At 35.3% G+C, this 27587-nt stretch overlaps 1 protein-coding gene across 4 annotated transcripts in view; it reads left to right on the forward strand.

Annotated features, from left to right (window-relative positions):
* LOC137655994 (protein jim lovell-like) overlaps window positions 1–27587 on the forward strand; it is an 84672-nt gene that overhangs the window by 25603 nt on the left and 31482 nt on the right. For 3 of the 4 annotated variants that reach the window (XM_068390193.1, XM_068390196.1, XM_068390190.1), the window contains exon 7: window positions 4188–4305. In XM_068390193.1, the coding sequence (XP_068246294.1) occupies window positions 4188–4305 (118 nt within the window). The remainder of the gene's footprint in view (window positions 1–4187; window positions 4306–27587) is intronic. The other variant, XM_068390199.1, reaches the window with a different exon arrangement.

The raw sequence follows: 27587 nt of genomic DNA on the forward strand, positions 1-27587 counted from the left end.
AGAAGTTTTTATTCAGTTATTCTTTAAGCCATGACTAAAGATTTTTACTGGATTTAAGGAAATTAGTGAAAATTACCATTAACGCACGATAATTTTAGTCTATCTTATGATGATTGATTGCTGGAAAAGTTAGAGACTTGTTTTTTCAATTCTTTATGTAGTAATGTTATAGCATAACAGTTATATTTTACTTAACCTTATTTGTATCAACTACGGTAATTGTTTACTATCATATGAAAGTTGAAATGCAAGCAAACAGCTGTTGATATCTGAATTGAGCTACTCACAACAAGTCAGCTATTTTTTGTTTGGTAATGCTATTTTTATCATTCGTTCTCTCTTGCTTTTTTAACCTTTTACCCCCAGGCTATTTGGAAATTTCCAACCCTTAACCCCCAGGGGATATTTTTTTCCAAGCACATTTTGCATTATATTTTTTTTTAAATTGCTCTAACAGCCTTAATTTTTGTCATAGAGAGGTCAGGTAGGTCTCATTCTCTTGGAAAATGCCTGAAGTTTCTCAAAAAATTATCAAAATATGCAAAAAAAAAAAATTTAATAGCAGTTTTTTGCAAGGACGTACTGGTACGTCCATGGGGGTAAAGGGATGAGTTTTGTGAAACGTACCAGTATGTCCTTTGGGGGTAAAAGGGTTAATGCATTGAAATAGAAGTTGGGATGAAGAGGTGAAGTAAAAAACTACTCTAGTTTATTATAATTTGGTCTCAAACAAATAACTCGTGCGATGGAAGAGATATGTGATAAAATCATTATTTATGAATGAAAATTTGGTGCTCTCACAGTATGCAAGATTGCAAGTGTGAAATGAGTATATGTGTGTGGTATTGCTATAGTTTACTTTCTTAATTTTAAGCCCCAAAATGTTTATTTATCACAAATTTTAATTAAAATATGAAAAACATGAAGCTTATGATTTGCATCTAATACTGTATATTTATAAATCTGCGATTTACTGAGCGAGTGATAGGTGAACTGCTATATGGCTAAAGATTCCTGTACTACAATTCTAAGACTTGCTAGGCCTCTTAAATTCAAGTAAAATCCAAATTTCCAAGCATCCCTGAGAAAATGAAGCTACTAAGAGAAACAGATTGAAAGGGTGATACATGCTCTCCTTGTATAGATTTTAGAATGAAGCCGATAGTTTTTAAAGTTTTGGACCATAAATGGGAATTAGAAGACACCAATGGCTTAAAGAGGGCCTCTAAAGGGCATAAATCTTCCATGAGTGGGTATTTAAATTTTGCCATTTTTAAATTGCATTGCCAACATGCTTGTAATATCCTGGGCTGTAGGTTAGACTAAGAGGTGACTGCTAAATGCATGACAAAACACCTTAGCATCAAGTATTATGACTTATGTCTTGGATGGTTTGATTGTCTTTGTATAAGTCAGTTGATTTGGAGAGTAGTCCAGTCCCAACAAAGCTGCTATAGAGTTATTTTGGAATCAGTCTGCCTCTTTATTGGAATAAAGTGGCTCATCATAAATTAAAGTTTATATCGGGTGTCAATTGTGAAGATGATTGCTAATTGTTAAATAAAGTTTATAGTGCAACTTAAACTTGAAGGGCTCCTCCTGAGGCTTAGAGGCATGAGACATGTAACACTGAGGAAAGGCATAAAGGACTTTTTATCAGTTATGACTGTACAAGTGTGTAAGGCTTACATACTCTTGAGCCTTTGTCTATTGAGGGGACACAGAAACCTTCAACATTGAAGAAATAATTCAAAACTTACCAGTCAGTTTTTTACTGGTACACCCAATAAAATGCCTGCTACAGGTTCTATAACTATTTCATTCTAGTACTCCTTAGACAGATATGAAAATTATGTATTACTTTAGACAATGTTAGGGACATCCTACCAGTAGATTGAGCAGCAGCTCATCCATCATGAGAGAGATTATGTGTGGCAGAAAAATCAGTTCTATTTTTGCCATTAAATATTGATTCAATTAAGAGGATTATTTCTTCACATACTATGGTGAATTTTTATGGTGACATGCATATTGCAAGATTATAAAGATTACAGTCTTTGCTTGTTTATTATGAGGCTGAATTATGGTTTTAATAACTTGTAAACATGTTGAACAATACCTGGAAAGGTATTTTGTAAGGGGTCCTGTACTGGAATGAGGAATGCTTTACAACTACTTGAACATGCTAAGGCAAAGGATGTGAAAGGGGAAACTTTTGTGGATGACTTCATTTAAACTAAGGAAAACAATTTAGGGAGGAAGAAATTTTGTGAATATTCTAAGAGAAACTAAAGTAAAGATAAAGATCGTTTCTCAAAAGGAACTTCCGGTAATCTAATACCATCTCAATGAATTACAGAGTTGCTTGGCATTATCCAGCTTTACACACATAAACTCTTCAAAATTATTTCTACATACTTTATAGAATTCCATGTAGGGACTAATATTTTACAAATTCAGACAGATTATGAATTAATTTAATAGACATGAATATTCAGTTAGAATTTGCCAAAAGTATAATGCTGATTTGTATGACTGAGTGAAAAATCACAAAATTGAAAAGTCCTGCATTACTGTATCTCGAAATTCCTTAGGTCTTGTGTGAATGCATCTGACAAATGAAAGCAATTCAAATTTTGCTCCAAGATGTTTGATGAAGATTTAAAAGACAAACTAAATAACATCAATAATTCTTATTAATATATACCTGTAATCTTAAAAAGACAAACTAAATAGCATCAATAATTCCTATTGATATGTCCCTATAATCTTAGTTGCCTTTCCTTAACAAGTCTTGTGTGCAATGTTCTTTCTTTGATGTATGTAGTTTGCTTATGAGTGCCCTTAATTAACGGCAAAAGATCTTGCACTCCGTTGGTTCATGTTACTTTTTAGCCTCATTCAGTACTCAATTTATACCGTATGTCACATATGATGTATATAAGTGGATATTACTTTTATATACCTGTATAGGCCAATCTGTATTAAAACTCTGACCTGGTTAATTGTCATTCTCAGCTGTAGCAGCTTATTTTTTATACCTGTTTACCCTTCTGTGGGTTGACATGAAATGAGTCCTCTCCACTCTCACATGCCCTGTGCATTTTCATACAAAATTGCTATTGTGCCCAAATTAATGAATAATTATAGTATGGTAAAGTAATTTATCTTTTCTGATGTTAAACTTGTTACTCTAGTCTACATTTATTACAGTAGTTAATTTCTTCAGTATCTTGTTAACTGGAAGTATATTATATTTTTTATCCCTGATTTGGAGATTAATCTCTGTCACTTTGTTCAATGATCTCCATACATGCCCTATAAGAATTTCCTTAGTTCTAACCATCTTCTACACTTATATCTTCATAGACTATACCACCCACCATGTAGTACTTGGTATGTAGTTCATTATAACTTACTTGCATTTTTTTGTGAGGCTCAATACTGTACTTCACAGCAATCCAGAAGTATTATTTCAGTTGTAACTAGGCTATATAATTATCTCCCAAATCATTATGCAATAATTGAATCTGAGGAGCTTCCAAAGTTTAGACTTGATGCAGCTGCCATTTTGTTGAGCAGGTTTATGTAGATCTCATTTCATATTTTGTTTTACTTTGTAGCCTTCCTTCATCCACTTCTACAAAATATCTATTTGCTGTCAATGTGGGCATAATTTTAGTGTTGCCCATTAAATAAGTTTACTAATCCATCCTTTTCTCTATATCTATGATGGACACCAATATATAGTGTAGTGTTTCTTTCTTATGAAGGCTGATGAGGCAGATAAAATGATGTCCATATCTAACCCAAACTTAAGTTAAGGAGATACACTTTGAGTGGGGAGAGAAAGGAAAAAGACTTTTTGGCTTAATCATGGACAAAGTAAAAGATTTATCGCCAAAAGAACATGGGTTGTAGGAAAAAAGATAGATTGTGTTTGAAGAAAGGCAAATTCTTATATAGTATAATGTATATTTATGTTGAGATTTTGATCACTTAATGGTACTAGTAATGGTTCATTAGTTTTATTGATGGTGTAATTAGTGTAAAAGTACTTTCTTTTAAACATTATTCTTCTTACATCCAGTGTAGAACATATAGTACAGTAGTTTTTTGTTAGAAATATATCTGACTTGAAAAATAATAGTCTAGAATAGTTTTATGGCATTTAGTTCCTCTTGCAGAATAGGGTAGCAAATGCAATGTTGATGTTGCAGGGAGCAAGTCAAGATAGCGGAGAAGATTCTGGCAATGCTGCAGGGACCAGTTCTGATGCCACGTTATCGTCTTCTCACTCTCAAGGTAATTCTGATTGAATTTTTTCATATTTTTAATGTATTTCCTTCAGATATACTGTATACAGTGCAGCACAGTATTCATTGTGTGTTTAAAAGCTGGCTGCAATCTTTACTTTCTTTATCCATTCATGGGTTCTTTTAGTAGTGAAAATTTTGCTATATGATTTCACTATTGGAATGTGGTTTCCATCTTAATCATCCTGGTTGGAAATGTTCGGTATACAAATGTTTATCGGGCAGAATCAAAAGAAAAAAGCTTGTTTACTTTTTGTTCCTGAAAATTTTCTTTTATGTTTAGGACTGTTTCATTTCAATGCCAGGAAAAAGACCACCCCAATTACTATATGAGATTATGACATATTCTTTTGTACTATAAAGTATTTGGATATTTACATCAGTATTGTTATGATAATTGCTGTGTGTTTTGTTATCGGATATTTCTATATGCTGTTTTTTTTATATAAACCTCTGATCATCAATTACATGTTCCACAGAACATTCTTTTAATACCTACTTTTTTCTTTTTGTGTGTACGTACTGAAACCTAAAGTGAGAATGCTGTTGGCTATTAATTTTGATTTATAAACAAATTTGGGTAGCAGTTGTACAGTGCTTGCTAAAGGGGAATTAATTATACTTTAATTCTTAAAATAATATTTGCATATATCAATGTGTATCATCCATTTGTGCCTCCCGTCGTTATTTTGATGGTTCGTGTTATAAACAGAAAGACATTTTAATGCAACATCAAACTTTTTTTTTATTTTCTAATACAGTATATAAAAACCATCAAAGTTTGTTAGTGGAAGCACATTTGTCCATGATATGTGATGGGAATGATCTCTGGGCTGACTTGTCTGCTTTGTGGTGTCTGGAGCCCGTCGTGTGTGGTCTCTGCTTCTACTCGGCATTAACTTTGGTCTTGTTGCTTCTGTTCTTTTGTAACTTATGCACCACCTTCATATTCAAACCCACCTGAGGCCTAAAGCCAAAGGGGGCACATGTGACTATTTCGTCATTACACGCTGACTTGAAATTGGGAAGGGATTGGTCGAAACTCATACGTCACTGGTGTTTTGGGATCAATCCAAACCCTTGACATTTTGCAAGGGAATGAGAAAAAAAAATTCACTGCCACTCAACTTTTTCAATCAACCAACCAAAATTTCCTGCACCCACCCACCCAGTCAACCAACCAATCCACCATCACTACCACCATCACTACCACCACCACCACCAACCACCAACCACCACCCATGAGGCTGCTGCTGGCATGCTTGGATGGTGGACCACAGGGTACAGGCACTACTGGGCAGTGGGAGCACCTGCTGTCCTATTGCTGCTTGTGGTGCTGCTGTTACTGCTGGTCGAATGCTGCTGGTGACTGCTAAAGCTGTTGGGTGGGTCCAACGCCTGGGCACTAATGGTGGGCATTAAACTGGCATGTGGGTCACTCACCTCACCACCAGGCTTGGCTAACCTCACCAAAGGGCTTCACAAGGCTACATGAGGCAGGCACAGTCTGATTATTCCTATTAAGCAGCAGTATGACTTGTTACGGCTTACATCGGGCATGCTGATCTGGGCATGGGCTGACTGACAATGCTGCTGCTGTTGCTGCTGGGCTGTTGCTGCTACCTGCTGCTGCTGCTGCTACTGCGCTGCTGCTGCTGCTGCTGCCACCTTCAGGGCACTTGGCACCATCAGCTTTAAGGCACGTAAATGCTGCTTTTAAAGCTAACAACAACTACTACTACTACTACTACTACTGTACTACTACTACTTGGCACACACTTCTGCTGAATGACAAGATGATGATGATGATGAGGTTAAACGGGAATGTATTGAGAATTTATAATGGACAGCTCTTCATCACAGGCCCTGCTGACTGGTCCCTGCAGCAGCTCAGTCCCTGGTGGGCATCCGTGTTACCAGCTCTGACGCGACACCATCATCACCATCGGTCTCCAGCCCTTCGCCCACCACCACTTCACCCGTCTCTGGCCCACCTTCCCTCAATGCGCTCAATGGCAGCAGCCAGTGGGGGTGGTAGAGGTGGTATAGGTTCATGTGGACGAATGTTAGGAACGACGTCTGGGAAGATGGTAGATGGTGGAGGTGGAGGGGTTGGAGGCAATGTTAGTCCCCGTCCTCCTGTTACTCTTCCAATAGACCAGATGTCGTTAGTTGCTGTATTAGGGAAAGAAGTGTCTCCTCAGATGATACAAGCTTTGCAGGCCGTAGCAGCCAGAAGGGAAAGTTTTTCCTCTGCTGCCAAACTATATGCCGTTTCAGTGACGACGCTCTGGCGATATTCAAAGAAATTAGGACTCACTGAACCCTCTCACAAATAATGGAGTGGTGTTTTACATCACCATTCGTTGCTCATATGCTCACTGATTAGCCTTTTGCTCACATATATGGGAAAAGTATTTCCCAACTTTATAACTGCTCACAACTGACAGGAGGGCCCCCATGGCTCAGCTCAATTTCTGCATGTATCCTGTATGTACCCTTAAGTAATGACTCATCCATTATACTCCACAGTTTGCTCACTTACAATAAAATACATCCGTTTATAGCTTTGACAGGTGAATAATAAATAGGTTTCGCAGGTATATTGTGTTTTAATTCTACCCTAGTGTTATTTTTAGAAGTTACAATCATTCAGTAATTTATAATGCATTTTCTTATTATTAGGTCAGATTCACATAAATAGTTTTTGTGTATAACAACAATATGGAAATTTCTTGTAAACAAGGATCATATCATTTGCATTTAGAGGAAATTCTTTAGATATGAATATTTCATTGGGAGTAAGGGGGTGGTGTAAGGTTTGGGCAGGAGGCTGACCTCTGCTGTTTTCTTGCCCGCAGGGTCGATGTGTCGATGGGGCGCTGGAGAACCCCCCACGCTGGAGTCGCTCCTGGCTGGGCCTTACACCCCCCCTGGCCCCCCAACACCTGCATCTTCTCCCCCTCCACCTCCTTTATTGCCTTCTCAGTCAATACCCTCATCGTTGTCCCTTATCTCCTATCCAATGCATCCACCAGGTCCCTCCTATCATGTTCCCAAAGGTTGGCCTCCCCAGTTTCGCAGGATGTCCCCAAACATGCTTATGGCTATTGATGCTGTGCGCGCAGGGAAAATGGGCTTCACCCAGGCTGGCAAAACTTACGGTGTAAATGGTCGAACATTGTGGGTATATTATCGTAAATTGGGATACGAAGTGCACAATACTTTTAGAGGTAAAAAGAAATTTTTTGAAAATCCAGCTCCAAACATGAATTTTACCCCAAATGTCAATTGTCCGGGGTCTTCTAAAGATTTAGAATTCTCCCAAGAAGATGTACCTGCTATACCCATAGTAACAGTTGTCGAAGATGATGATGACGACGGTGAAATTGTACCTACTGATAATAGTGACTCATTACTTGATGTTCCTGTAACTGAAGGGCATCTTCAGCCTACAAGTGAAGAACATTTTGCTTCTCATCATCAACCTCCCCCTCCAATGCCTCATCCTGTTCATCTTCCTCAGCTTCCTCCTCCAAGTAATCCAAATGAGGAAATACCTGCTGATGAAGCTTCAAGAACACTTCAGAATCTATTAGATTCCATTAACATGAAAAATATTTGGACAACATCTGTCTAAGTGTACTTCAGTTATTAGTGAAATTATTAATCTCTGCATTTAGAATTGTAATATTGCTAGGTTTAAATTTGGAGGTCAGCTATTTCTACAACACACAATAGGAATTTTATTAGTAACTGCACCATATACTATTATAAGAGAGTGTACATTATAAGAAATAAAACACATCTACTGTATTTTACTTTATCTGTACATATACAGTATACTGACACATGCACACACCCATGCACACATTTAAACTTTAGTACATGGTGCTACATATGTAGGGCTTACATATTATGTACATATGTACACTGAATTTTTGACTGATATGTATGTATGAAAGCTTAGATTATATACTTTAGTCAACATTTTTAGTCATTTATGTTAATGGTAATAGTTACCAGAATCTGTGATTTGAAGAATCTGGAATACATTAGTGGCAGTATGATCTCACAGCTCCATTTTTGTCAGTGTAAGTAATGTGCAGTACAGTATTTAAGGAAAGGTCCAAGAGGGTTGGTACTTAAAGTAACTAAAAGTTTGTTGTGGTGTTTTAATGTATGTGGAGTAGAGTCTGTTAAAGTTATAGGAAATAGCTTTCTTATAGATTTATATGCTTGTTGGAAGTCTTTTATTTGTGCTTGTTAGTGACTCGTCAGTGGCACAGTGGCATATTGTACTTGTACAGTTTATGCTTGTTTTGATTATGGGATTGTATTTATAGTACGTTGCCTTGCTTGCTTCTTGCTTCTTAGGTACTAGTTCATTTGCTAGATTAGAAACTTAACAGGATTTGTTGTGCTAACCATATATATGGATTACAACATGGAAGTTATTTATTGAACTTGTACATCAGGTACATTCTCGATAACTGTTTAAGTGTATAAACTTGCATGTTGCAAGGTTGTAGGTATTCTTGTAGCTTTTTGTGGTGGATGCAGCTGTGGAAGTCACTTGATGAGTGCCACTGACGGGTATTCTTTTTACTGCAGGGGTCGTGGGTGTTGTGGGCCAGGTACCCCCTCTGTTTGCTACCAGGCAGCAGCATCTGTTGTTGTATCCTAATTCACCTTATCCAAAACTGCAAGCTGCTAATGGTTCTACCATAACCATCCGCCAAGGCACCCCAGACAGTTTCTTACGTGCCATAGATGAGGTGCGGGAGGGAAGGATGGGTTTTTGTAAAGCTGGTCGACTTTATGGAGTTAGCCATGCCACTCTTCAGAAGTATTATAAAGCAATGGGGTATATCCTGCGTAATCAGACTAACAATCCCAATTTCCGTAAAAGACCAGATGGGATACCGTTAGAGCCACGACGTAGGTATTATTCAGTTCCAACGACACACTCTGACATGCCTTACCTTCCAGACAACAGAAAGTTGTTTCCACATATCATTGCAAATCCTTGTAGTAGCACCCATGTTCAAAATATGAACATCAAAAACCCACCAACAAAAGATGTTAGTGTACAATTGCAGGAACCTTGTAGTATAAAGGGTGTGTTTCAGAATGTGGAACCAGTGACGTCAAAGAATGTTGGTCGTGCAATAAAGGACACATTTATGAGAAATACAGAAACACCCTATAATGATTAACATATAGAATGGGGTAAAAGGATCCAACCATTTGTAATATTTCTTTGGCAAATGATAGAAGTCAATTGAAATTTAATGTTAACTCGATGCCTTATTAAAGCATTATTCATCTGTTACACATCTTAATTGCTTTGTTTGGCATGTATATCGTAATAGTATTTTTACTATGTGCAAAAACTATGAAAATTCACTATTTAAAGAAGAGTCTGTTAAGTCAATTGAAGCTTTCTATGAATTTGCATTTCCATCTTGAAAGATCGAAAGTAATATTTTATTTAAAGGATATAATCTTAACCTTTTCTGAGACCATGATAATTTCATTGAAATATGCATTTTGAGTTTATATGATGGAATGAGGTCATCAATACCAGTAGCATGAATAGTTTCAGTTGTCTTCACTAAGGATCTAGTTAATCTGAGTTATAACAGAACATTATTGTTCTTTAGGCTATTCATGAGTATAACCAATGCATCAGGTGTAGAAATGTATTTGTTGATTAATAAGGTGCCATTTTATATTTGGATCTCTGTAATTATGTATTGATTTCCTATAGTATTAGTTGTATTCAGCTTTACACTTCATTGTCTGTTAAGGAAAGTAACAATTTATATTCAGTTAGGGGAACAGGAATATTTTAAGAAAAAGATTTGTATATGTGGTGAGAACGTTGTTGTTTTATATTTTTACTACATAATTATACTCAACAGTACAATTATGTCTTGGTTAGTATATAATAGTTAGGTAATCAGTTTAAGGGGTGGGGTCTTGAATAGTTCTTGTTGTAGTAAAACAAGTCTTGACTCTGCCAAAAAAGAGTAGTTCACAATTTTTTTTATTACTTAAAAATTATGATTGTGGTAAGATTTCAGTAGACATGAAGTTTATTCATGATATTTTGAATGAATTGAAAAATATTATAATTTAGGTGGAATGTACTCTACGCAATTAGTTATTTTGAAGGGAGGTTTTCAAAAGTCTATTGATAGATTTCAAGTGCAGTGAAGTATGTGGGATACTTTTAAGTCTTATAAAAGTATAAAGTGGCTGTCTTCTAGATCTAGGGGGTAAAATTTTATAGGTTTTTATAAAATACACGAAGTTTAATAATTTTTTTTTATTCTTTTGGTTATCAAAATAGGAGAGTAAAGTGCAATATGGTTAGAATGTGATATTTGTATACAGTAAGGAGGTTGATGGGTGCTGCTTATATTGAGAAGAACAGATTTCTTTAAGAATGTAAGATATATGGATGAAGACCTATTTGTTTGAAATATATGTACTTTCATAAGTCTAGAGTAGTTTGCAGTGTTATGTATCTGATGCATCTGAAGAATGGTATGAAAATGCATTCTGTATATTGCATTTGAATTCCTTTACATTGATGTGTAATGTTCCAGACTGGAACATTAGTATGGCACTGCATGCAGTTGGAGGTTGGAAGTTTTTTACCCAATACTGTATGGTTTAGTTAAGGGATGTTTCAACTGAATGAGGTGAATTGTTAGGGACATCAGCTTTGCCATAATAGATGCTAAGTGATTTCTGGCTCTCACAATAAGTGTGACTTCTGCCAAAGATTACTGTGGTGAAAATTATGTTATTCGTCTGCTAAAATTTTAAGGATTAACAACACTTTAACCATTCATTTGTAAAAGTGTTTATTGTATCGGTAATTTGTATTAGGCAAAAAATTAATAGGAGTTTAAATGATGTGTTTATAAATAATTCTAGTCAATTGTACAATCACAAGTTTTCTTTATTTTTATTTTTGTTTGACAGATACAGTATTGAACTTTTCTCCTGTACTAGGATGTTCCTAAATTGTCACATGGATCTGTAAGTTTGGACTTTTTTTATTAATCTGCTGAAGGCTGTTCATGCAGTTGAGTCCGTTGAGATTCAGAAGTTTATTTAAGCTATTCTACAAGTAATTATCATCTTATATGGCAAAAAATTGATCAGTCCAATGGTCTTGGCATGAGAATCCATTCAATTTAGGAAGATAGCTTGGTAACCCAATTTACGCCAAATACTGTACTACTAATGGCGTGATATATTCTGTCGTCAGTAAGGAATATTTTAGAACCATATCTGCAGTATATGGCTGAAATTCATGTAAACTTCAAGCTTTCAGCCTTTTCTGAGAACTTGTGGCAAGAGATTGAGTTTGTTGTGAGGGCAAATTGTTAGTGCCTGAGTGGTTCACATTGAAATTCACTTTTCTCTGTGGTTAATGCTAAATGATCTAGATTAGATCCAAACGGTGCTTGAAATGTATGGTCCTGTTTTGTATTGGAAAGAAAAATTCTCTCTCTCTCTCTCTCTCTCTCTCTCTCTCTCTCTCTCTCTCTCTCTCTCTCTCTCTCTCTCTCTCTCTCTCTCTCTCTCTCTCTCTCTCTCTCTCATATTACATTTAGGCAATTTTTGATGGGAGAAAACATTTATGTTATTTGTAACATGATATGATTATCATAATTAAGGTGCAGAATGTAGATAGATAGTAACCTTTGATGTTTTAAGTATAATTCATGATATAATAAAGGTAGGAATACCTAGGTAGTCGTGTATGTGTGGCATTCTTGATGTGCATTTGTGATACAGAATCAATTTTTTATTTTGTACTTTTACAAAGCTTTATAGTGAATGAGTGCTGATAGAATATACATAGTATTTTTTTCCATTGTAATTCACTTTGAAAGTTCCTGTTGCTACTATCAACACTCGGTAATTGCAGAATCCTTTAATTTTTGTGATGTGTGGTCCTATTTGACTTTTAGTTAATGGTTTAACATTAGACTTATGCTTCAGTGGTTAGTAGTGTATATTTATACAACTGGATGTTCACAGAAAGTTGCCAGTCAATTCTCCCTAAGGCTATTTTTGTTAAAACACCTTGTGGTATTGAATATGTATGGGAGAGAGATCAAAAGAAATAGAAATATTGGAAGGCCATTTTCAATCCAAACTATTGAAATCAATTGAAGGATAGTGGTTAATTGATTGGTCATTAAAAAGAAAGATTTTTTCTCAAAGGTAATTTTTTTCCCCCATTTTTCCTCTGTTGTCAATCAAATGGAGGGTACTGCATATAGCATATTGAAAATAAGGCTTTTGAATAACTTTGGTAAATGCATATTATAGTGCTACCAGCGGTATTTTAGTTAACTTGATATGTGTAAAACAAGTCCATTTAGTGATCACATCCACTGTTGTTGGAAGTAGTACTAGGTATTTTTTTCTCTTATACAAAGCTTCAGTATTATCCATTATAGATTTTAATAGACTCAAATCAGAAAATGCTTCAGAATCAAGGCCTTTACATTCTTAGAGTCTTACATGATGTGCATAAGCTCTTAATTCATCCTATACACCTAGGGCATATAAAATACTTGTTGAAAGTTAAGTTACTTCAGTTTTTCTTTGAAGCCATGACATAGTCCAAAGGCCAGGTATTTGCCATGGATGTATTGAACAGAAAGACAGTTATAAATTCTTTTCCACTGTTACTTTAAAGACATTTAAAACTCTAAATAGTTATCTGATGTGTCTAAATCACTGGAAAATAAGATCAAGAAAAGTTGGGGAAGGAGTGGGTAGGGACCAGAAGGTTTATGGTGATGCAGCTGTGATTAGATGAGACGCTACTAAGAATCTTTTGTACAATGAACTGTGCATGCACTGCACAAGCTACAATGTATGAATTTTCTTCCCAAAGGTAATGTTTAATCAGATGAAATTGTAGCCATTCACATGTGTTTTTTCCTATTTCTTTTAGCATTTATAACATTTTATTAGTGGATTTCTACTTTACCTGAGGGAGTGTATTATTATAATGAAAAATATGACCAGCAAGCTCTCATCGGCCTTAGCTAAAGGGTTTGCACTTTGCACGCAACCAAGATTAAATTTTGTCACTCAAAGTTGTACAGAGGTCAATGATGAACTGTGACAGGCAGGAGCAATGTATCTTGTTTTGAATGGATACTTCAGATGAATACTGTTTACCCTGCACTACAAAAGGGGCCCCAAACCAAAAGGGTAACCCAGATACAGATTTTTCCAAGTGGGGATCCATATTTCATTGGAGTCAATAACAGATTTATCTGCATTTTTATTGGTATAGCTAGTCCTTTAGGACTATTTTATTCTAAAAATACTGTGAAAAGCTCATTATTTACACATATTTCTAAAGTTCACTAGTACTTTATTTTTTGTAAGCATTATCTACAAATTACACTTTGTGACAATGGTTTTCTAAAATAATCAGTCCTAAAAAGACAAGAACAGTTTATTTATCAGTGAACAGTTGATTCTTCTGTAACTTTTGATTGGGATGCAAAAATGCCTGCTTGTGTATTTTGATACTTAAACTGCATTATCTCAGTAATGAATGGCAAAGCTATGGGTAATGTATAAAAAAAATAGGAAATTAAGTCAAAAGTAATGGTAAAACCCTGCTTTTTATATGTTCAGCAGAATTTTTTTGATAATTCCATTGATAAGGCTGGAAATTAAACATGCCTAGGCAGTGTGGCAGTTTTCAAATGTATTAATGAAAAGGCAAAACTATATGTCCTCTCACTGTTTTATATGCCTTTTAGAAACTCAAAATATTGTCATGAATGTATGTTATTGCGCCATAGCAAAGGTGAGCCTCTTGAAAGTCTGAGGCTTCATCCATGTCATATCAAGGTGTTCATGTGATAGAAAACATTTTTTTTTTAGCTTCCTGTCATTGACCCCTTTGTCTCCTTTCTCATATTTTTACCATTTGCTTGAAAATCCCCAAGTAAGCTTGAGTAACTTAGTTTTTAATTAATGATTGGTAATTTTGCTCCTTTTTTCTCTTGACCTAGAAAACTTCTATAATGGCTTTAAGGGTTTAATCTCGCTGTTTATTGTGTGCCTTTCATCTCGTTATATGATGTAGCATTACTTTGCCTGTGCTTCTATTTTGTGTTATAATTCACAGTTTCATTGTTTAGAACTTTCTGTTGATTTCATCCTCCTTTTTTCTATAATAAGTTTCAAAATTTACTTGAGAAATCTCTGATTAAGCAACCAATTATTAATGGTAACATTACAAGTTACAATTATCTAGAAAAATTAATCATTCTTTGAGGACTGTGCCCAATTTTCATCTATTTTTTAAGGCAAAAATATCAGTTGGATATGTTGAGGTTCAAAGGATATTATGTAAAATTTCACTATTAAAGTGAATAACCGTCTATGGAGAGGAGAGGTGAGCACTGACAGCAAAACTTATTCGGAGTAAATGTCCAAACTTCAGCCAAGATCATTTGTCCAGTTTTATAAACAAAGTATTAAGGGAATCTTGACATGAAATTTTTTTACCTTAGTCACTTATTACATTTACAAGGAACATCAGAATATTTAGTAAAATTGTTATTTTATTGATAAGAACTACCTTCATGCCAGCCCAATGAGAGCTACAAATTTCAAGTTTGTAATCTGATATCTAATTAAACTATCTCTTGATAGTGATGATGATGATATAGAGATAGTCACCTGAAGTACCCCAGCCTGGACTAACTGTTTAATGATTGCAGTTATACTTGGCTATATGGATTTTCAATTGCATGCGTAGAATAAGATTGTTAATAAGTGAAAGTCATAAGGATATATTTGCATATCCACTTAACAAAGTATTGTGTACAAGTATCCTGATTTACCCATTTATTTATTAGTTTTATTATACAAGTATCATGAGCAATGTTATCTAGTATAGGGCTGTAAGTTACAGCCACAGGAATTGAGAATTTTTTATAATTTCATATTCAGCATTTCTAACTTCATGAAGCACAAAAAATTATTTCAAAAGAAGTTGATTTTTCTTTGATAACCTTTTCTTCTTTTTTCATGTACAGTATACACTATGTATGTTTATAAATGAATATATATATATATATATATATATATATATATATATATATATATATATTTATTGTATATATAGACATATACTGTACCAAGGCACCTCCCCCAATTTTGGGTGGGTAGCCGACATCAAACAAATGAAAAAAAAGGGGACCTTTCCTCTCTACGTTCCTCCTAGCCTGACAAGGGACTCAACCGAGTTTGGCTGGTACTGCTAGGGTGCCACAGCCCACCCTCCCCCGTTATCCACCACTTATGTAAGTTCATAACGCTAAATCACTTACTGCTGCTACCTCCGCTGTCATCCAAGGTGACCGGAAGAAGCAGCATGGCCTACCGGAACTGCGTCACAATCGCTCGCCATTCATTCCTATTTCTAGCACGCTCTCTTGCCTCTCTCACATCTATCCTTGTATCACCCAGAGATTTCTTCATTCCATCCTTCCACCCAAACCTTGGCCTTCCTCTTGTACTTCTCCCATCAACTCTTGCATTCTTCACCTTCTTTAGCAGACAGCCATTTTCCATTTTCTCATCATGGCCAAACATTCATATCCACTCTAGCTAACTCATTTATTACACCCGGTCTCACCCTCACTACTTCGTTCCTAACCCTAACTATTCGAGATATACAAATATATATATATATAGAGAGAGAGAGAGTGTGTGTGTGTGTGTGTGTGTTTGTGTGTGTGTGTGTGTAGCGGATTAATAGGGGTAGGGGTGTATATTACCACTGGTAGTCCGTTATCCGCGCAATGTTTTTCGAAGCATAAAATCAAGAAAAATCATACCAAATTGTATAGGTTATAGGCCTACTATATATCCTCAACTTCGGGTTAACATCAGAGTGAACCGCTGAGATTAACACTTGTTTTTCACCCGTGGGTGACATAATTAAGGAATGTGATTAACTAAATGAAACCATGAAGACGAAGTAATAGAATTAAAGAATGTATATTAAATTAAACTAACAAAAACAAAGATTATTTCAAGCATGTTCCATATCAAAACAAAATGAATGTAGCCCCAGAGAACTAGCGAGTAATCTGGGAACTAATACTTTCACTAGTATTAAAATTAAAGCAAATCAGGAATACTTTATTTGTAAATGAATAAGTAAATTAAATTAAATATTTTATATATCTATGCATGAGACTACCTTTAGATTAGACAAGGTGAAAATGAAGACAGATTTGAATTTATTTCATATCTGTAGTGTAAGATGACTGGTGAATCATGGCACCATCTGTGTAGTCCTATAGGCTAGGTTTTGGTTATATAAAGGTCTTATTACAAATTTGTAGTTAATGTATGCTTAGAAGTTTAAAATAAACTAAATAAAGCCAATTCTATATCATATTTTCCACTACACAGGACACCCAAAAAGGAAACCATTTTGTTTCGTTGCGGGTCACACGGAAGGAAGGAACACATATATCACTAATGATAGAAACGCCTTTTAGTAAACTGTATGAAAATGTGTTATTAATTATAAGATGTTTTAAGTAAAACTGGAAGTTATATGCATGCAAAGCCTTGATGAAAGCAGTAGCTTGAGTCAGCTGACGATGTTTACGTAATCTCAGCTGGGCTCGACTGTAATTTTCAAACTTATTTAAAGTATCCTATAATGAATATTGCACAAATATAGACTACCATAGTTTGCATACAGTTTACTAGAAGCTTATAGTGCCATTTTTTATCAATTAGATGTGTAAATGCATTCGTTCATATTGTTTGGAAATGAAAGTAGCAAACAATAGTTTTCCTTTTTGGGTGTCATTTGTAAGGAAAAAATGGTAAAGAAACAACTTCATTTTGTTTATTTTCATTGTCTAAGAATACAGTAAATCAGTTGAGTGTGTTTACATTTAATCAAAGGCTTACTTAAGAAAAAAGTTGATTTCATTGGTATAAAATTTTTCCAAAAATAAATAAGGTAGAAATGGTTATATTACCTTTATATAAATGAATATACAACAAATAAATATAAGTATCACAGAACTATAGTATGTACTTCTTACGGTTCTTTGCCAATTGAACATCACTCTGGTCACTTGGATTTAGTCCGTAATAACAGTGTCTGTTATTGGGAGGTTCTATTGTGTGTGTGTGTGTCTATATATATATATATATATATATATATATATATATATATATATATATATATATATGTGTGTGTGTGTGTGTGTATACTATATATTCGTGTGTGAATTTATTCATGAACTGCCATTATTCACAAAGTATCTAAGTATCTCATGTCTTCCATGTACTAACCTGGGAGGCTTAGGTTTGAAAACCAGTGATAGTAGGTGCTCTTATTGTATATACAGTATAGTAAGCTTTTATTTTGAATTATTCCCAAATATACTACAATTAATATTTTCTTTGTTTTGAATACATTATATATGTATGTATATATACACATATACACATGCGCACACGCAGTACATTACAGTGGTACCTCAGTTTACATGTTTAATTTATTTTGGGAGTGAGCTTGCAAGCTAACGTGCTTGTAATCTCTAAAACATTTTTTCCGATAAGAGATAAAGGAATTTCACTTGGCTGTTTTCCTCATGTCCATAACTAAACATTAGGAAAATGTGTGTGTGGTAGCTCCCATATTACCCTAAGTCTTTTAACGTCTTTTGGCAAAATGTCTAATTGGGTGTGGTGAAGTAAAATGTTCCGTAGTTTACAATTTGACTTTGAAAAGGCTCGAAGCATGTGATGCACTTCTTACAATTTCCAATGCTGTATAGAAATCCCTTGATTGTGGTCAAGAAGTTTGTATGATTGGCCTTAATTTTAGTGCTGCCTCTTGATAGCGTTAATCGTGAGGCCCTTGTTTTCAATCCCAAGCAGTTGGGAGTGGGTGGGTCTTTTCTTAGCATCATTATTAAATTTTAAGTCATATATTGCAAAAAAGGAGTTGGTGGAGTCCATAGTGAGTATAGGAATATGATATCCGGTCTTCCTTAGTGTGGTGTTCTGGTCCCATTACTTACCCTACTTCAGTTTATACACATATGTGGTTTGGACTGGAAAACAAGCTCATTTCATATGCAGATAATGCTACTCTCTTTGCATTAATTCCATCTCCTGAATGTAGATCTAGGGTTGCTGAATCCCTTGATAGAGATCTAGCTAAAATTGGTGCAGGGTGCAAATTATGGGCCATGAAGTTAAACCCAAACAAAACTTAAAGTATGATTCTAAGTAGAATAGGTTGAGGATGGTAGCTCCTCAACACTCGGATGTCTGCATTGGTATGTTTCTATAACTACAGTATATACAACTTGAAAATAGTGTGTGACTCTTTTATGATGAAGTTACTTTTAAGAATCATATTTTGTCTGTTTCTTCTTTAATTGCACAACAAAATTGGCTTATTGAGAAAGTCTTGAGAATTTTGGTGATCAATCTCTTCTGAAGAAATTTTGCATTCTCATTCTGCCTGGTTTTAAATATTGTTCCATTGTCTGGTTTTTCACTACTGATTTTCATCTTAATTTATTGAACAAACTTGGTGTATTAAATTTCTTTTTCCTGATCTTGATATTGATCTCTGTCACTGTCGTTCAGATAGTTTTTTATGTAGTACTAGGTATGCAGTTATTTCTAATAGTCTTGCCTTCTCCATCATATACATGCTGTTGTAGGAATAGTTATAGATGACTTGATTGAGGCTACCCTGTTCATGAAACCATTTGATGGGAGTTTTTCAAATGATATTGTGACCTGGCATAGTACTTACATGGGCACAATTTTTTCTGAACCTCAAATCATAATGACCTTAATACTTCTTTTTTTATTTGCCCTCTTCAAGTGTTTTAACCATTTTCTCTTCTACAAAATCGTCGTCGGCGCCCACTCGTGTCCGAGTATTGGGTTCTGTCGTTAGCCATCAGCCTCCTATCAGAAGAAGGGTGGAGGAAACGACAGAATGCCAGTAGCTGGGTATACAAAATAGCTAATGGCTTTTGTCTGTCCCCCCACTCTTAAGATATAAAAAAAGATTTTCCAAGGACTTGTGCCTGACTTCTTTTTACACAAGCCTAGTATGAAAATGGAATGCACACATACATAAATGTCGATAATTTATGTACTATGTACAGAGAATTATCTCAACTTATTAAACCTTTAAAGCATATTAATTTGATACTTAGATATAGTATTTCATTTCACCCAAGCACTTCTGCTCATCGCCTGGGAATCTCGCTCATGCACTACTTGTCCACATATGATGCCCACACACAGCTAAACTTTTTGCTCGTAGACAGATGAAATATAATTCAATTTGAATTTGTCTGCTTGTGTTCAAAGTTACTCATAAACGAGATACTACTGTATATACTATAAGTATTCTGTATATGTATATATATGATTGTGTATATATATATATATACCTGTATTTAATTATATATACTGTATATATATATATATATATATATATATATATATATATATATATATATATATATATATATGTGTGTGTGTGTGTGTGTGTGTGTGTATGTACAGTATATACACATGCATTCATACATACATATAGTAAAATCTCGTTATCTGGAGTCCTGAAATTTTATGCACTAAATTCACACGCTAAAAGTCTGTATTAATTAAGTTTAATACAGAGAATATAGTGTAAAATACTAGATAAAAGGGAATAAGGGTGTTTTATATATGTATATATGTATATATATATTATATATATATATATATATATATATATATTATATATATACACTTTTCTTTCTGGTCACATCTGCATTGCCAGATGGTCACATCTGCATTGCCAGATGTATAACTACTCAGTCTCTCCATCCCTAGGGTAGGGGGAGCAAGATTTGTTTTACTCTGGGGAGAGGAGGTGGGAAGAGTTGAATCTGTGTGTGCATGTCTTAATTAAATATTTAGCCATAATTTTTGAAAGGTTGCATGCACTAGTAAGAGTATTAGGTATAAAGAGACTCAAATAAACAATAAAAATACTTGAATAACAGACATTGAAATGTAAATAGAATAGAAAAGAGGGAAGAATTGGAGAAACCTTTTAGCATTTAGTAAAATTAATACAGGTAGAATATACAATACTGTAGTTAAAAATACTAAATAGAAAAAAGTAAGAATAATGAGGATTAAGAAAGGTATTAAGGATATAAGAAAAAAACTATACTGAAAAGAATAGCAAAAATAGGGGAATGACAGTTGAGAAAAGGAAATGGAAAATCCTTATTGCCTGTTGGGTAATATTACCTTTACTTGAAATTTGACTACTGTAGCCTTCTCTGCTGAGCGATGATCTAATGACTCGTGGTTATAAAATGTTATGCGCAGCTTCTAGTTTAGCTGCTGTGGTATTTAAAGCATATATTTTTCATATTGGTCTTATTAGATCAACGGTGGATAGTTAAATCAGTGGATAAGGAGCATTCACTGTTAAGACATATAATGTACTAGCGTACACGAACCGTAAAAAATGATGGCTAAATATTTGTATATATATGCACGCACACGGGAAAATTCAACACTTACCCACCTCTTACCTATTTCCTTTTGGGGTGTACCCTCTCACCATGGTATAACTACTCTTCCCATTGCCAGAAGTACTGGGAGAGACCAAGTAGTTGTACATCGGTAACCCTGCTTAACATGACCAGAAAGATATATATATATATATATATATATATATATATATACTGTAATATATATAATATAATATATATATATATATATATATATATATATATATATATATATATATACTGTAATATATATAATATAATATATATATATATATATATATATATATATATATATATATATATATATATATATACATATATATATATATATATATATATATATATATATATACTGTATATATAATATATATACTGTATATATATATATATATATATATATATATATATATATATATATATATATATATATATATATATATATATATAAATGTAGCCAGACACTGGCTTTTTATTCCTATAATATATAGGAGAAATATGCACAGTTTTTACACAATTAATACTTCTTGTGTCTATAAATCGAAGATAACATCTCTCTAGATCAGGCAAAACTGCAGTTATGGTTTCAGGAAAAGAAGAAAGCACTCATCTATGTTTATCCATATAATATCTGGTGCAACGCGTTCCAGTTGACTGATGCTATGTGATACATCATCAGGGCTGCATTGGACAAAAAATAAAGGCCCTGAAAAAATTAATTTGAATCCCCCCATAAAAGAATTGAATATTTTTCCATTCATCTACTACTTCATGCTTCATAGTCCTCAACCAATATATATATATATATATATATATATATATATATATATATATATAATGATAATAATAATAATAATAATAATCTTTATTTCAGCAAAAGCCATATACAGAGTAACAATAGGGGTACAGTGATCTTACACTTTTGACATCAGTAAAAAAGATGAGATATGCAATAATATCAGTGATATAGTACAAGCATCAATTGGCAGGTTGACCACAGAGTTCTAAGGTCTGGGTAATAAAATCACAGTAACATTAACGCTTAATAATGATGATAACATGCATATCAACAAACAAAAAGAGAGAGAGAGAAAAAAAAATGGCGATGACAATGATAATTATGTTGGAACTATAATTGCTTGGATGATGATAGAACTCGGGGAAAAAATATAGTCACAGAGTAGGTGGTGTGAAGGAAATACAGGACTTCAAGACAACAAAGATATAACATAATAAAACATGTTATCATAACATTACGGGGTATTATAACTAAGTTATTTAGTAATGAAGATTTGGCATAGCCACACTAACAAAGATTAGTAAATACAATTCATTGCACTGACACTTCCCTATTCTAGGTTTCCCACATTTTGGATTTTATTCTAGCTGCACTTGCAAGCACATTTTGATTTAGGGGATTTTCACTAGATCGTAGGCGGGAGGTGAGACTTACTATAGAGCGTCGAATTATGGTTTTTAGGTTATCCAGTATATTTTCAACAAACATCGCTGAAGCTGAATGGTGCCTCGGGGTATTGGTGAGGCGTCTTAGGATATCATTGTGAATGACTGTGATACGTCTCATCGATTCATGTGTATAGATTGCCTCTAGCGAGCAGCAATACATGTTATAGCAGTAGGTTTGAAACAGGAGTTTTCTTATATCTTGGCGGCAGAAGGCAAATCTTCTCGTTACCATTTTCCCTAGACAACACAATTTACGTCGCCTGTTTTCAATGTCAGATGTGTCCTTTAAATCTTTCATGATGATGTGACGTAGGTAAGGAAAATCATTGACAAATGCTAGCTGATGATTTTGGAGGAAAATAAGTCCGTCTTCCACGAATCGGAGTGCTCTAGAAAGAACAGACATGCACTGGGTCTTCGATTCGTCATAGATTAAGTCATGTTCATTAGCGTATGCGTTGCAGGTGTCAATAAGACGTTGTAGGCGTGGGGCAGAGGGGGAGATGAGAACCATATCAGTGTAGCAAAGGTTATTTATGGTAAAATTATTAACCGTATAACCAATGGTAAGTGAATTCAGTCTGATATTCAAATCATCTGTAAACATTAAATAAATATGGTGAGAGGATGCCTTCTTGCCTGAGACCGTTAGATGAACCGAATGGTTGGGATAGGACATTGCCCCATTTGACACAGAACTGCTGTGTTGAGAACCAACAGTATAATATGCCAATGAGATATAGAGGAGTTCCCCTTTTGCGTAGTTTCAAAAAGAGTTTCAGATAGTTTACTCTGTCAAATGCCTTCCACACATCAACGAAACATAAGTAGACGGGTGAGGCCGAGGATATATAGAAATTCAATATCTCCTTTGATATATATAAATACAGGTGTCAGTCGAGTGGTTAGTCTTAAAACTAAATTGATTGTCTGCGGTGTGGAGAAAGGGTGCAAGGCGACGGAATAGAAGAGATTCAAATATTTTCAATGAAATTGTTGTGATGGCGATGGGGCGGTAGTTTCCTGGGACACTCGCATCCTTCAGTTTGTTTTTTATGAGAGGTATTAAGTGGACAAGTAGAAGGGTTTCAGGGAGATATTGGTGTATTATACAGGCATTGAATAGTGCAGCAAATAGGTTATAAATTATAGGGTGGCAGAATTTGAAAGCCTCGGCCGGAAGGCCATCGCAGCCGGATGCCCTGTTACCAGGTAATTTCTTGATAGCCTCGCACACGTCACTCGGAGAGATACGGTCATTACTATGTTGAAATTCCATATTGACATTGATGAGAGTATCCACTTCATTCCAGGTATCTTGATCATTTATACAATTTAGGATGGTGCTAAAGTGATGCCCCAACATTCTTGCAATGGATTCTTCGCCAACTGCATCCCCTACTCTTTGGGATAATTTGTTTGACTTTGGGTTTAGTGAATTAATATCTTTCCAAAGACGGGGGAAGTCATGGGTGGTCAATTTTCTGGACAATGCATCGGTTCGTTGCTGATTTTTGTTGCTACGATATTGACGAAGAGCAAGTTTGAACTGTGCTCTTGCTTGCCTCATCTGTAGAGCAAGGGGACCTTCTCTCTGGCTACCATCGTTCCTCCAAAGAAGGAACATTTCTCGAGAGTGTGCATAGAGGTCTTTAATTAAATCATTCCAACCAGGTATGTTTCGATGGTTACTTCTAGAGAGTCTAAACGTGTCTCTGCCCGAGTTCCGTAAGGCACTTATTATATTTACGTAGAATTCCTTTAGTTTTGTTTTATGCTGTTTGTTGCGGCACTTAGGATTATTTCAGAGCAGGGCTTCAGCAGATTGAGTTATCGAGCAGAGATTACTTTCACATGAGCGTTTGAATGTAGTGGATTATATATATATATATATATATATATATATATATATATATATATATATATATATAATATATATATATATATATATATATATATATATATATATATATATATATATATATATATATATATATATGTACAACACAATTGAGAGCTCTTTAGTTAGAATTACCCCCAATGAGTCAATATGGATGAAAATCAACACAATATCGAGTTCTAATAGAATAAAAATTTCTTCCTCATACTTGGGATTGAACCCTAGGCCCTTCAAATGAAAGGCCAGGTCACTTCCAACCATGCCCCCAGAGGCTCTAAAAGAAGTCGGATCCTAACTGCTACCTGCAGTTCAAGATTTACCTGGCGAAATATCAGTCTCTTACCAGGGAGTTTTCCCCGACTTCCCGGCCCAATATGGATGAAAATCAACACAATATCGTGTTCAGATAGAAATAGATTCTACCTAATACGTGGGATCGAAACCTAGCCCCTTCAAATGAAAGGCCAGGTTGCTTCCAACCATGCCACCAGAAGCTCTAAAAGAAGTCAGAACCTAACTATATCTATATACATATATATATATATATATATATATATATATATATATATATATATATATATATATATAAATATATATATACATATATATATATATATATATATATATATATATATATATATATATATATATATTTATACACACACATACATACATACATATATATGCATATATATACATACATATATATATATATATATATATATATATATATATATATATATATATATATACATATACATATATATATACATACATATATATATATATATATATATATATATATATATATATATATATATATATATATATATATATATATACATATATATATACATATTTTTGGGCTCAAGCCATGTCGTCCTGATGGAAGTTCCTAAGGTAGCTTCAAAAGGATATATTATATACTACAGTGATATTCCCAGAGAATTAACCTTCAGGTTCCAGAATTCTAACTCCTGGAGCGAATATCCTTAAAATTTCCTCAAGGATATCGCATAATATCAGAGGACGCATTCTTGACACGTCACATAGCAATCTGCACCCCAAACAGCGTTAACGCCTTGAGGGGGACGTGGCAAAATAATAGAAGGGGGCTGTAACAAGGTTACCCCCGTTCCCGTACTACTATTGACCACCACCCCAGGGCCATTCCCAGGATGGCGGACATTCCTATTTTTGTAGCGATTTCGCTCAGTGGTGTTCCCTGTAGATCTAACTTTTCGATCGATTTTCATGGATTTATTATGCATTCTCCAACTTCTTTCGCCTTCAGAAAGTTGGGTATTGGGTCTTAACAATTAGTTTTTTAGCTCCCTTTTCACAGTGAAATTTGAGTAATTTATTGTGTTTAGAGCTAGCCTGTACCGGAGGCGCAACGAGCGCTGTCGTTCGTTGGGCATGTTATTTAGTTAGCAGAACGACTTCCCGTTTGTTTTTAAATAGCTTCATATATCATTAATTAATTATTTTATTATGTTAGCTATTTAGGCAATATATTCTTGTAAAGATATTTACATTGTGCATATTTTTCCTTTCCATGTCGATCGTATAGTTAGAGTCTCGGAGAGTGAGGTAACCGAGATCTCGTCTCGCCTAGGTTCCTAACTTAGGCGTGTTATTATACGTTAGACACTTCCCAATTACCCTTGTGTATAGTGATTTCAATTATGCAGAGATTGGTATCTCTTTTAATTGGATGAACTTTACCCCTCTCAAAAAAGGGAGTTTAAGGGTAATCCCTCTTCCCTCTGAGTGTAGCCTCAGGCTACAACCTTAGCGGGTCGGCCTCGAATTTTTAATTCAGGCATGATTTTCCGACGGGTTTTTTCTGCCCTTCTTCTGTAACCGCAGATGCAGGTTTTTGGGGTTTTTGGCCAGAATCTCAGAGTTTTTAGTCTGTGGTCGGTAGCTACCTGGCAAGATGAATAGAATTCTTTTGCTACGTTAGGCTACCGACATAGGAGGCTAGACCTCCCTAGGCCACTCCTGAAGGGTCTGTACGATATGACCCTTCTTCCTGTGACCTAGCAGACTAGTCCTGTGTTAGTGGATCCTAGGCTGAGGAATAGAATTCTTCTAATGCTTAGGGGACACTGGCACTGCAACCCCGTTTCCTTTCCCTTAGAGGTGGTGGCGAGGGTGCTACCAACCTCTTAATTTTATTAATCTAACCCTAGGCTAAGGAATAGAATTCTTTAGCCGCCTGGGATGGTTCTAATACAGGAACGGAGTTTGTTAGGTGGGGCAGGACAGGCTACGGCCGGCTCCTGCTGTACCTCTCACAGGACCCTCTTTTCCCTTCCCTTCTGTCCCTTTATGTTGGCGAATCCCGGCAACCTTACTGTTGCCGGTGGGTTGCCGGGATCGACTAGACTCCTCCTCTTACAGTTGATAGCTGCCGGCCGGCATTCTTAACATCTCGGCTGGCAGTAATGACAGCTGTGAGCTGCCAGCCATTTTAGTTGCCGGCTGGCAGTAAAGACTACTGCCGGCCGGCAGTCATGGCTGCTGCAGGTCGGCAGTCATGGTGACTGCTGGCAGGCAACCAGGGCAGTTGCTGGCCATGTTGGCTGTAAGTGGAAGTCCCTTCTGTTTACAAAGGTTCTTCAGTTCTTTCTTGAACTGCTAGCAACAGTGGCTACTGCCGGGGTGCTGCCTACCAGGCCGGCACAGAATGGTGCCTGCTCAACCGGCAGCACGCCGACTGTACTGATACTGCCGGCCGGCAGTACTGACCAGCGGTGCCGGCCGGCAAGGTTTAGACAGATCCTTGCTGGCGACAGTACTGTAGCTGGATGGAAGCTTGAATTTTATATTCTCCCCTTCCATTTGAACCTTCTTTCTGGAGAAGGTAGTAATAGTAGACTTTTACATCCCTTTTACTGTATATATATACAGTATTAGGTAGCCTGTTCTCCATGCTATCTCTCTTTCTTTTAGCTAGCAGGCTAGATGTGCTAGCATTAGCTAGCTATGTCGACGACATGCTGGCTGTACTACAGTATATGTTTATACAGGTAGTTAGTATTTCTGCAGTATAGGATATACTGTATATTTTATGCTAGTAGTGTTTTTCCAATATATTTGAAAATCCTACCCAAATATTTGTGGAACCCAATCTCATATTGAAAGAATTTAACTCTTCAATAGTCTGTTTAGAAATCAGTCTTCAGATTACCCTGCAATATTAAAATTTTAAGGACTGGAGATTACGCTCATAACCCTTAAAGGGCA

The sequence above is a fragment of the Palaemon carinicauda genome, chromosome 1 (assembly GCF_036898095.1).
Source record: "Palaemon carinicauda isolate YSFRI2023 chromosome 1, ASM3689809v2, whole genome shotgun sequence".
Taxonomy (NCBI): domain Eukaryota; kingdom Metazoa; phylum Arthropoda; class Malacostraca; order Decapoda; family Palaemonidae; genus Palaemon; species Palaemon carinicauda.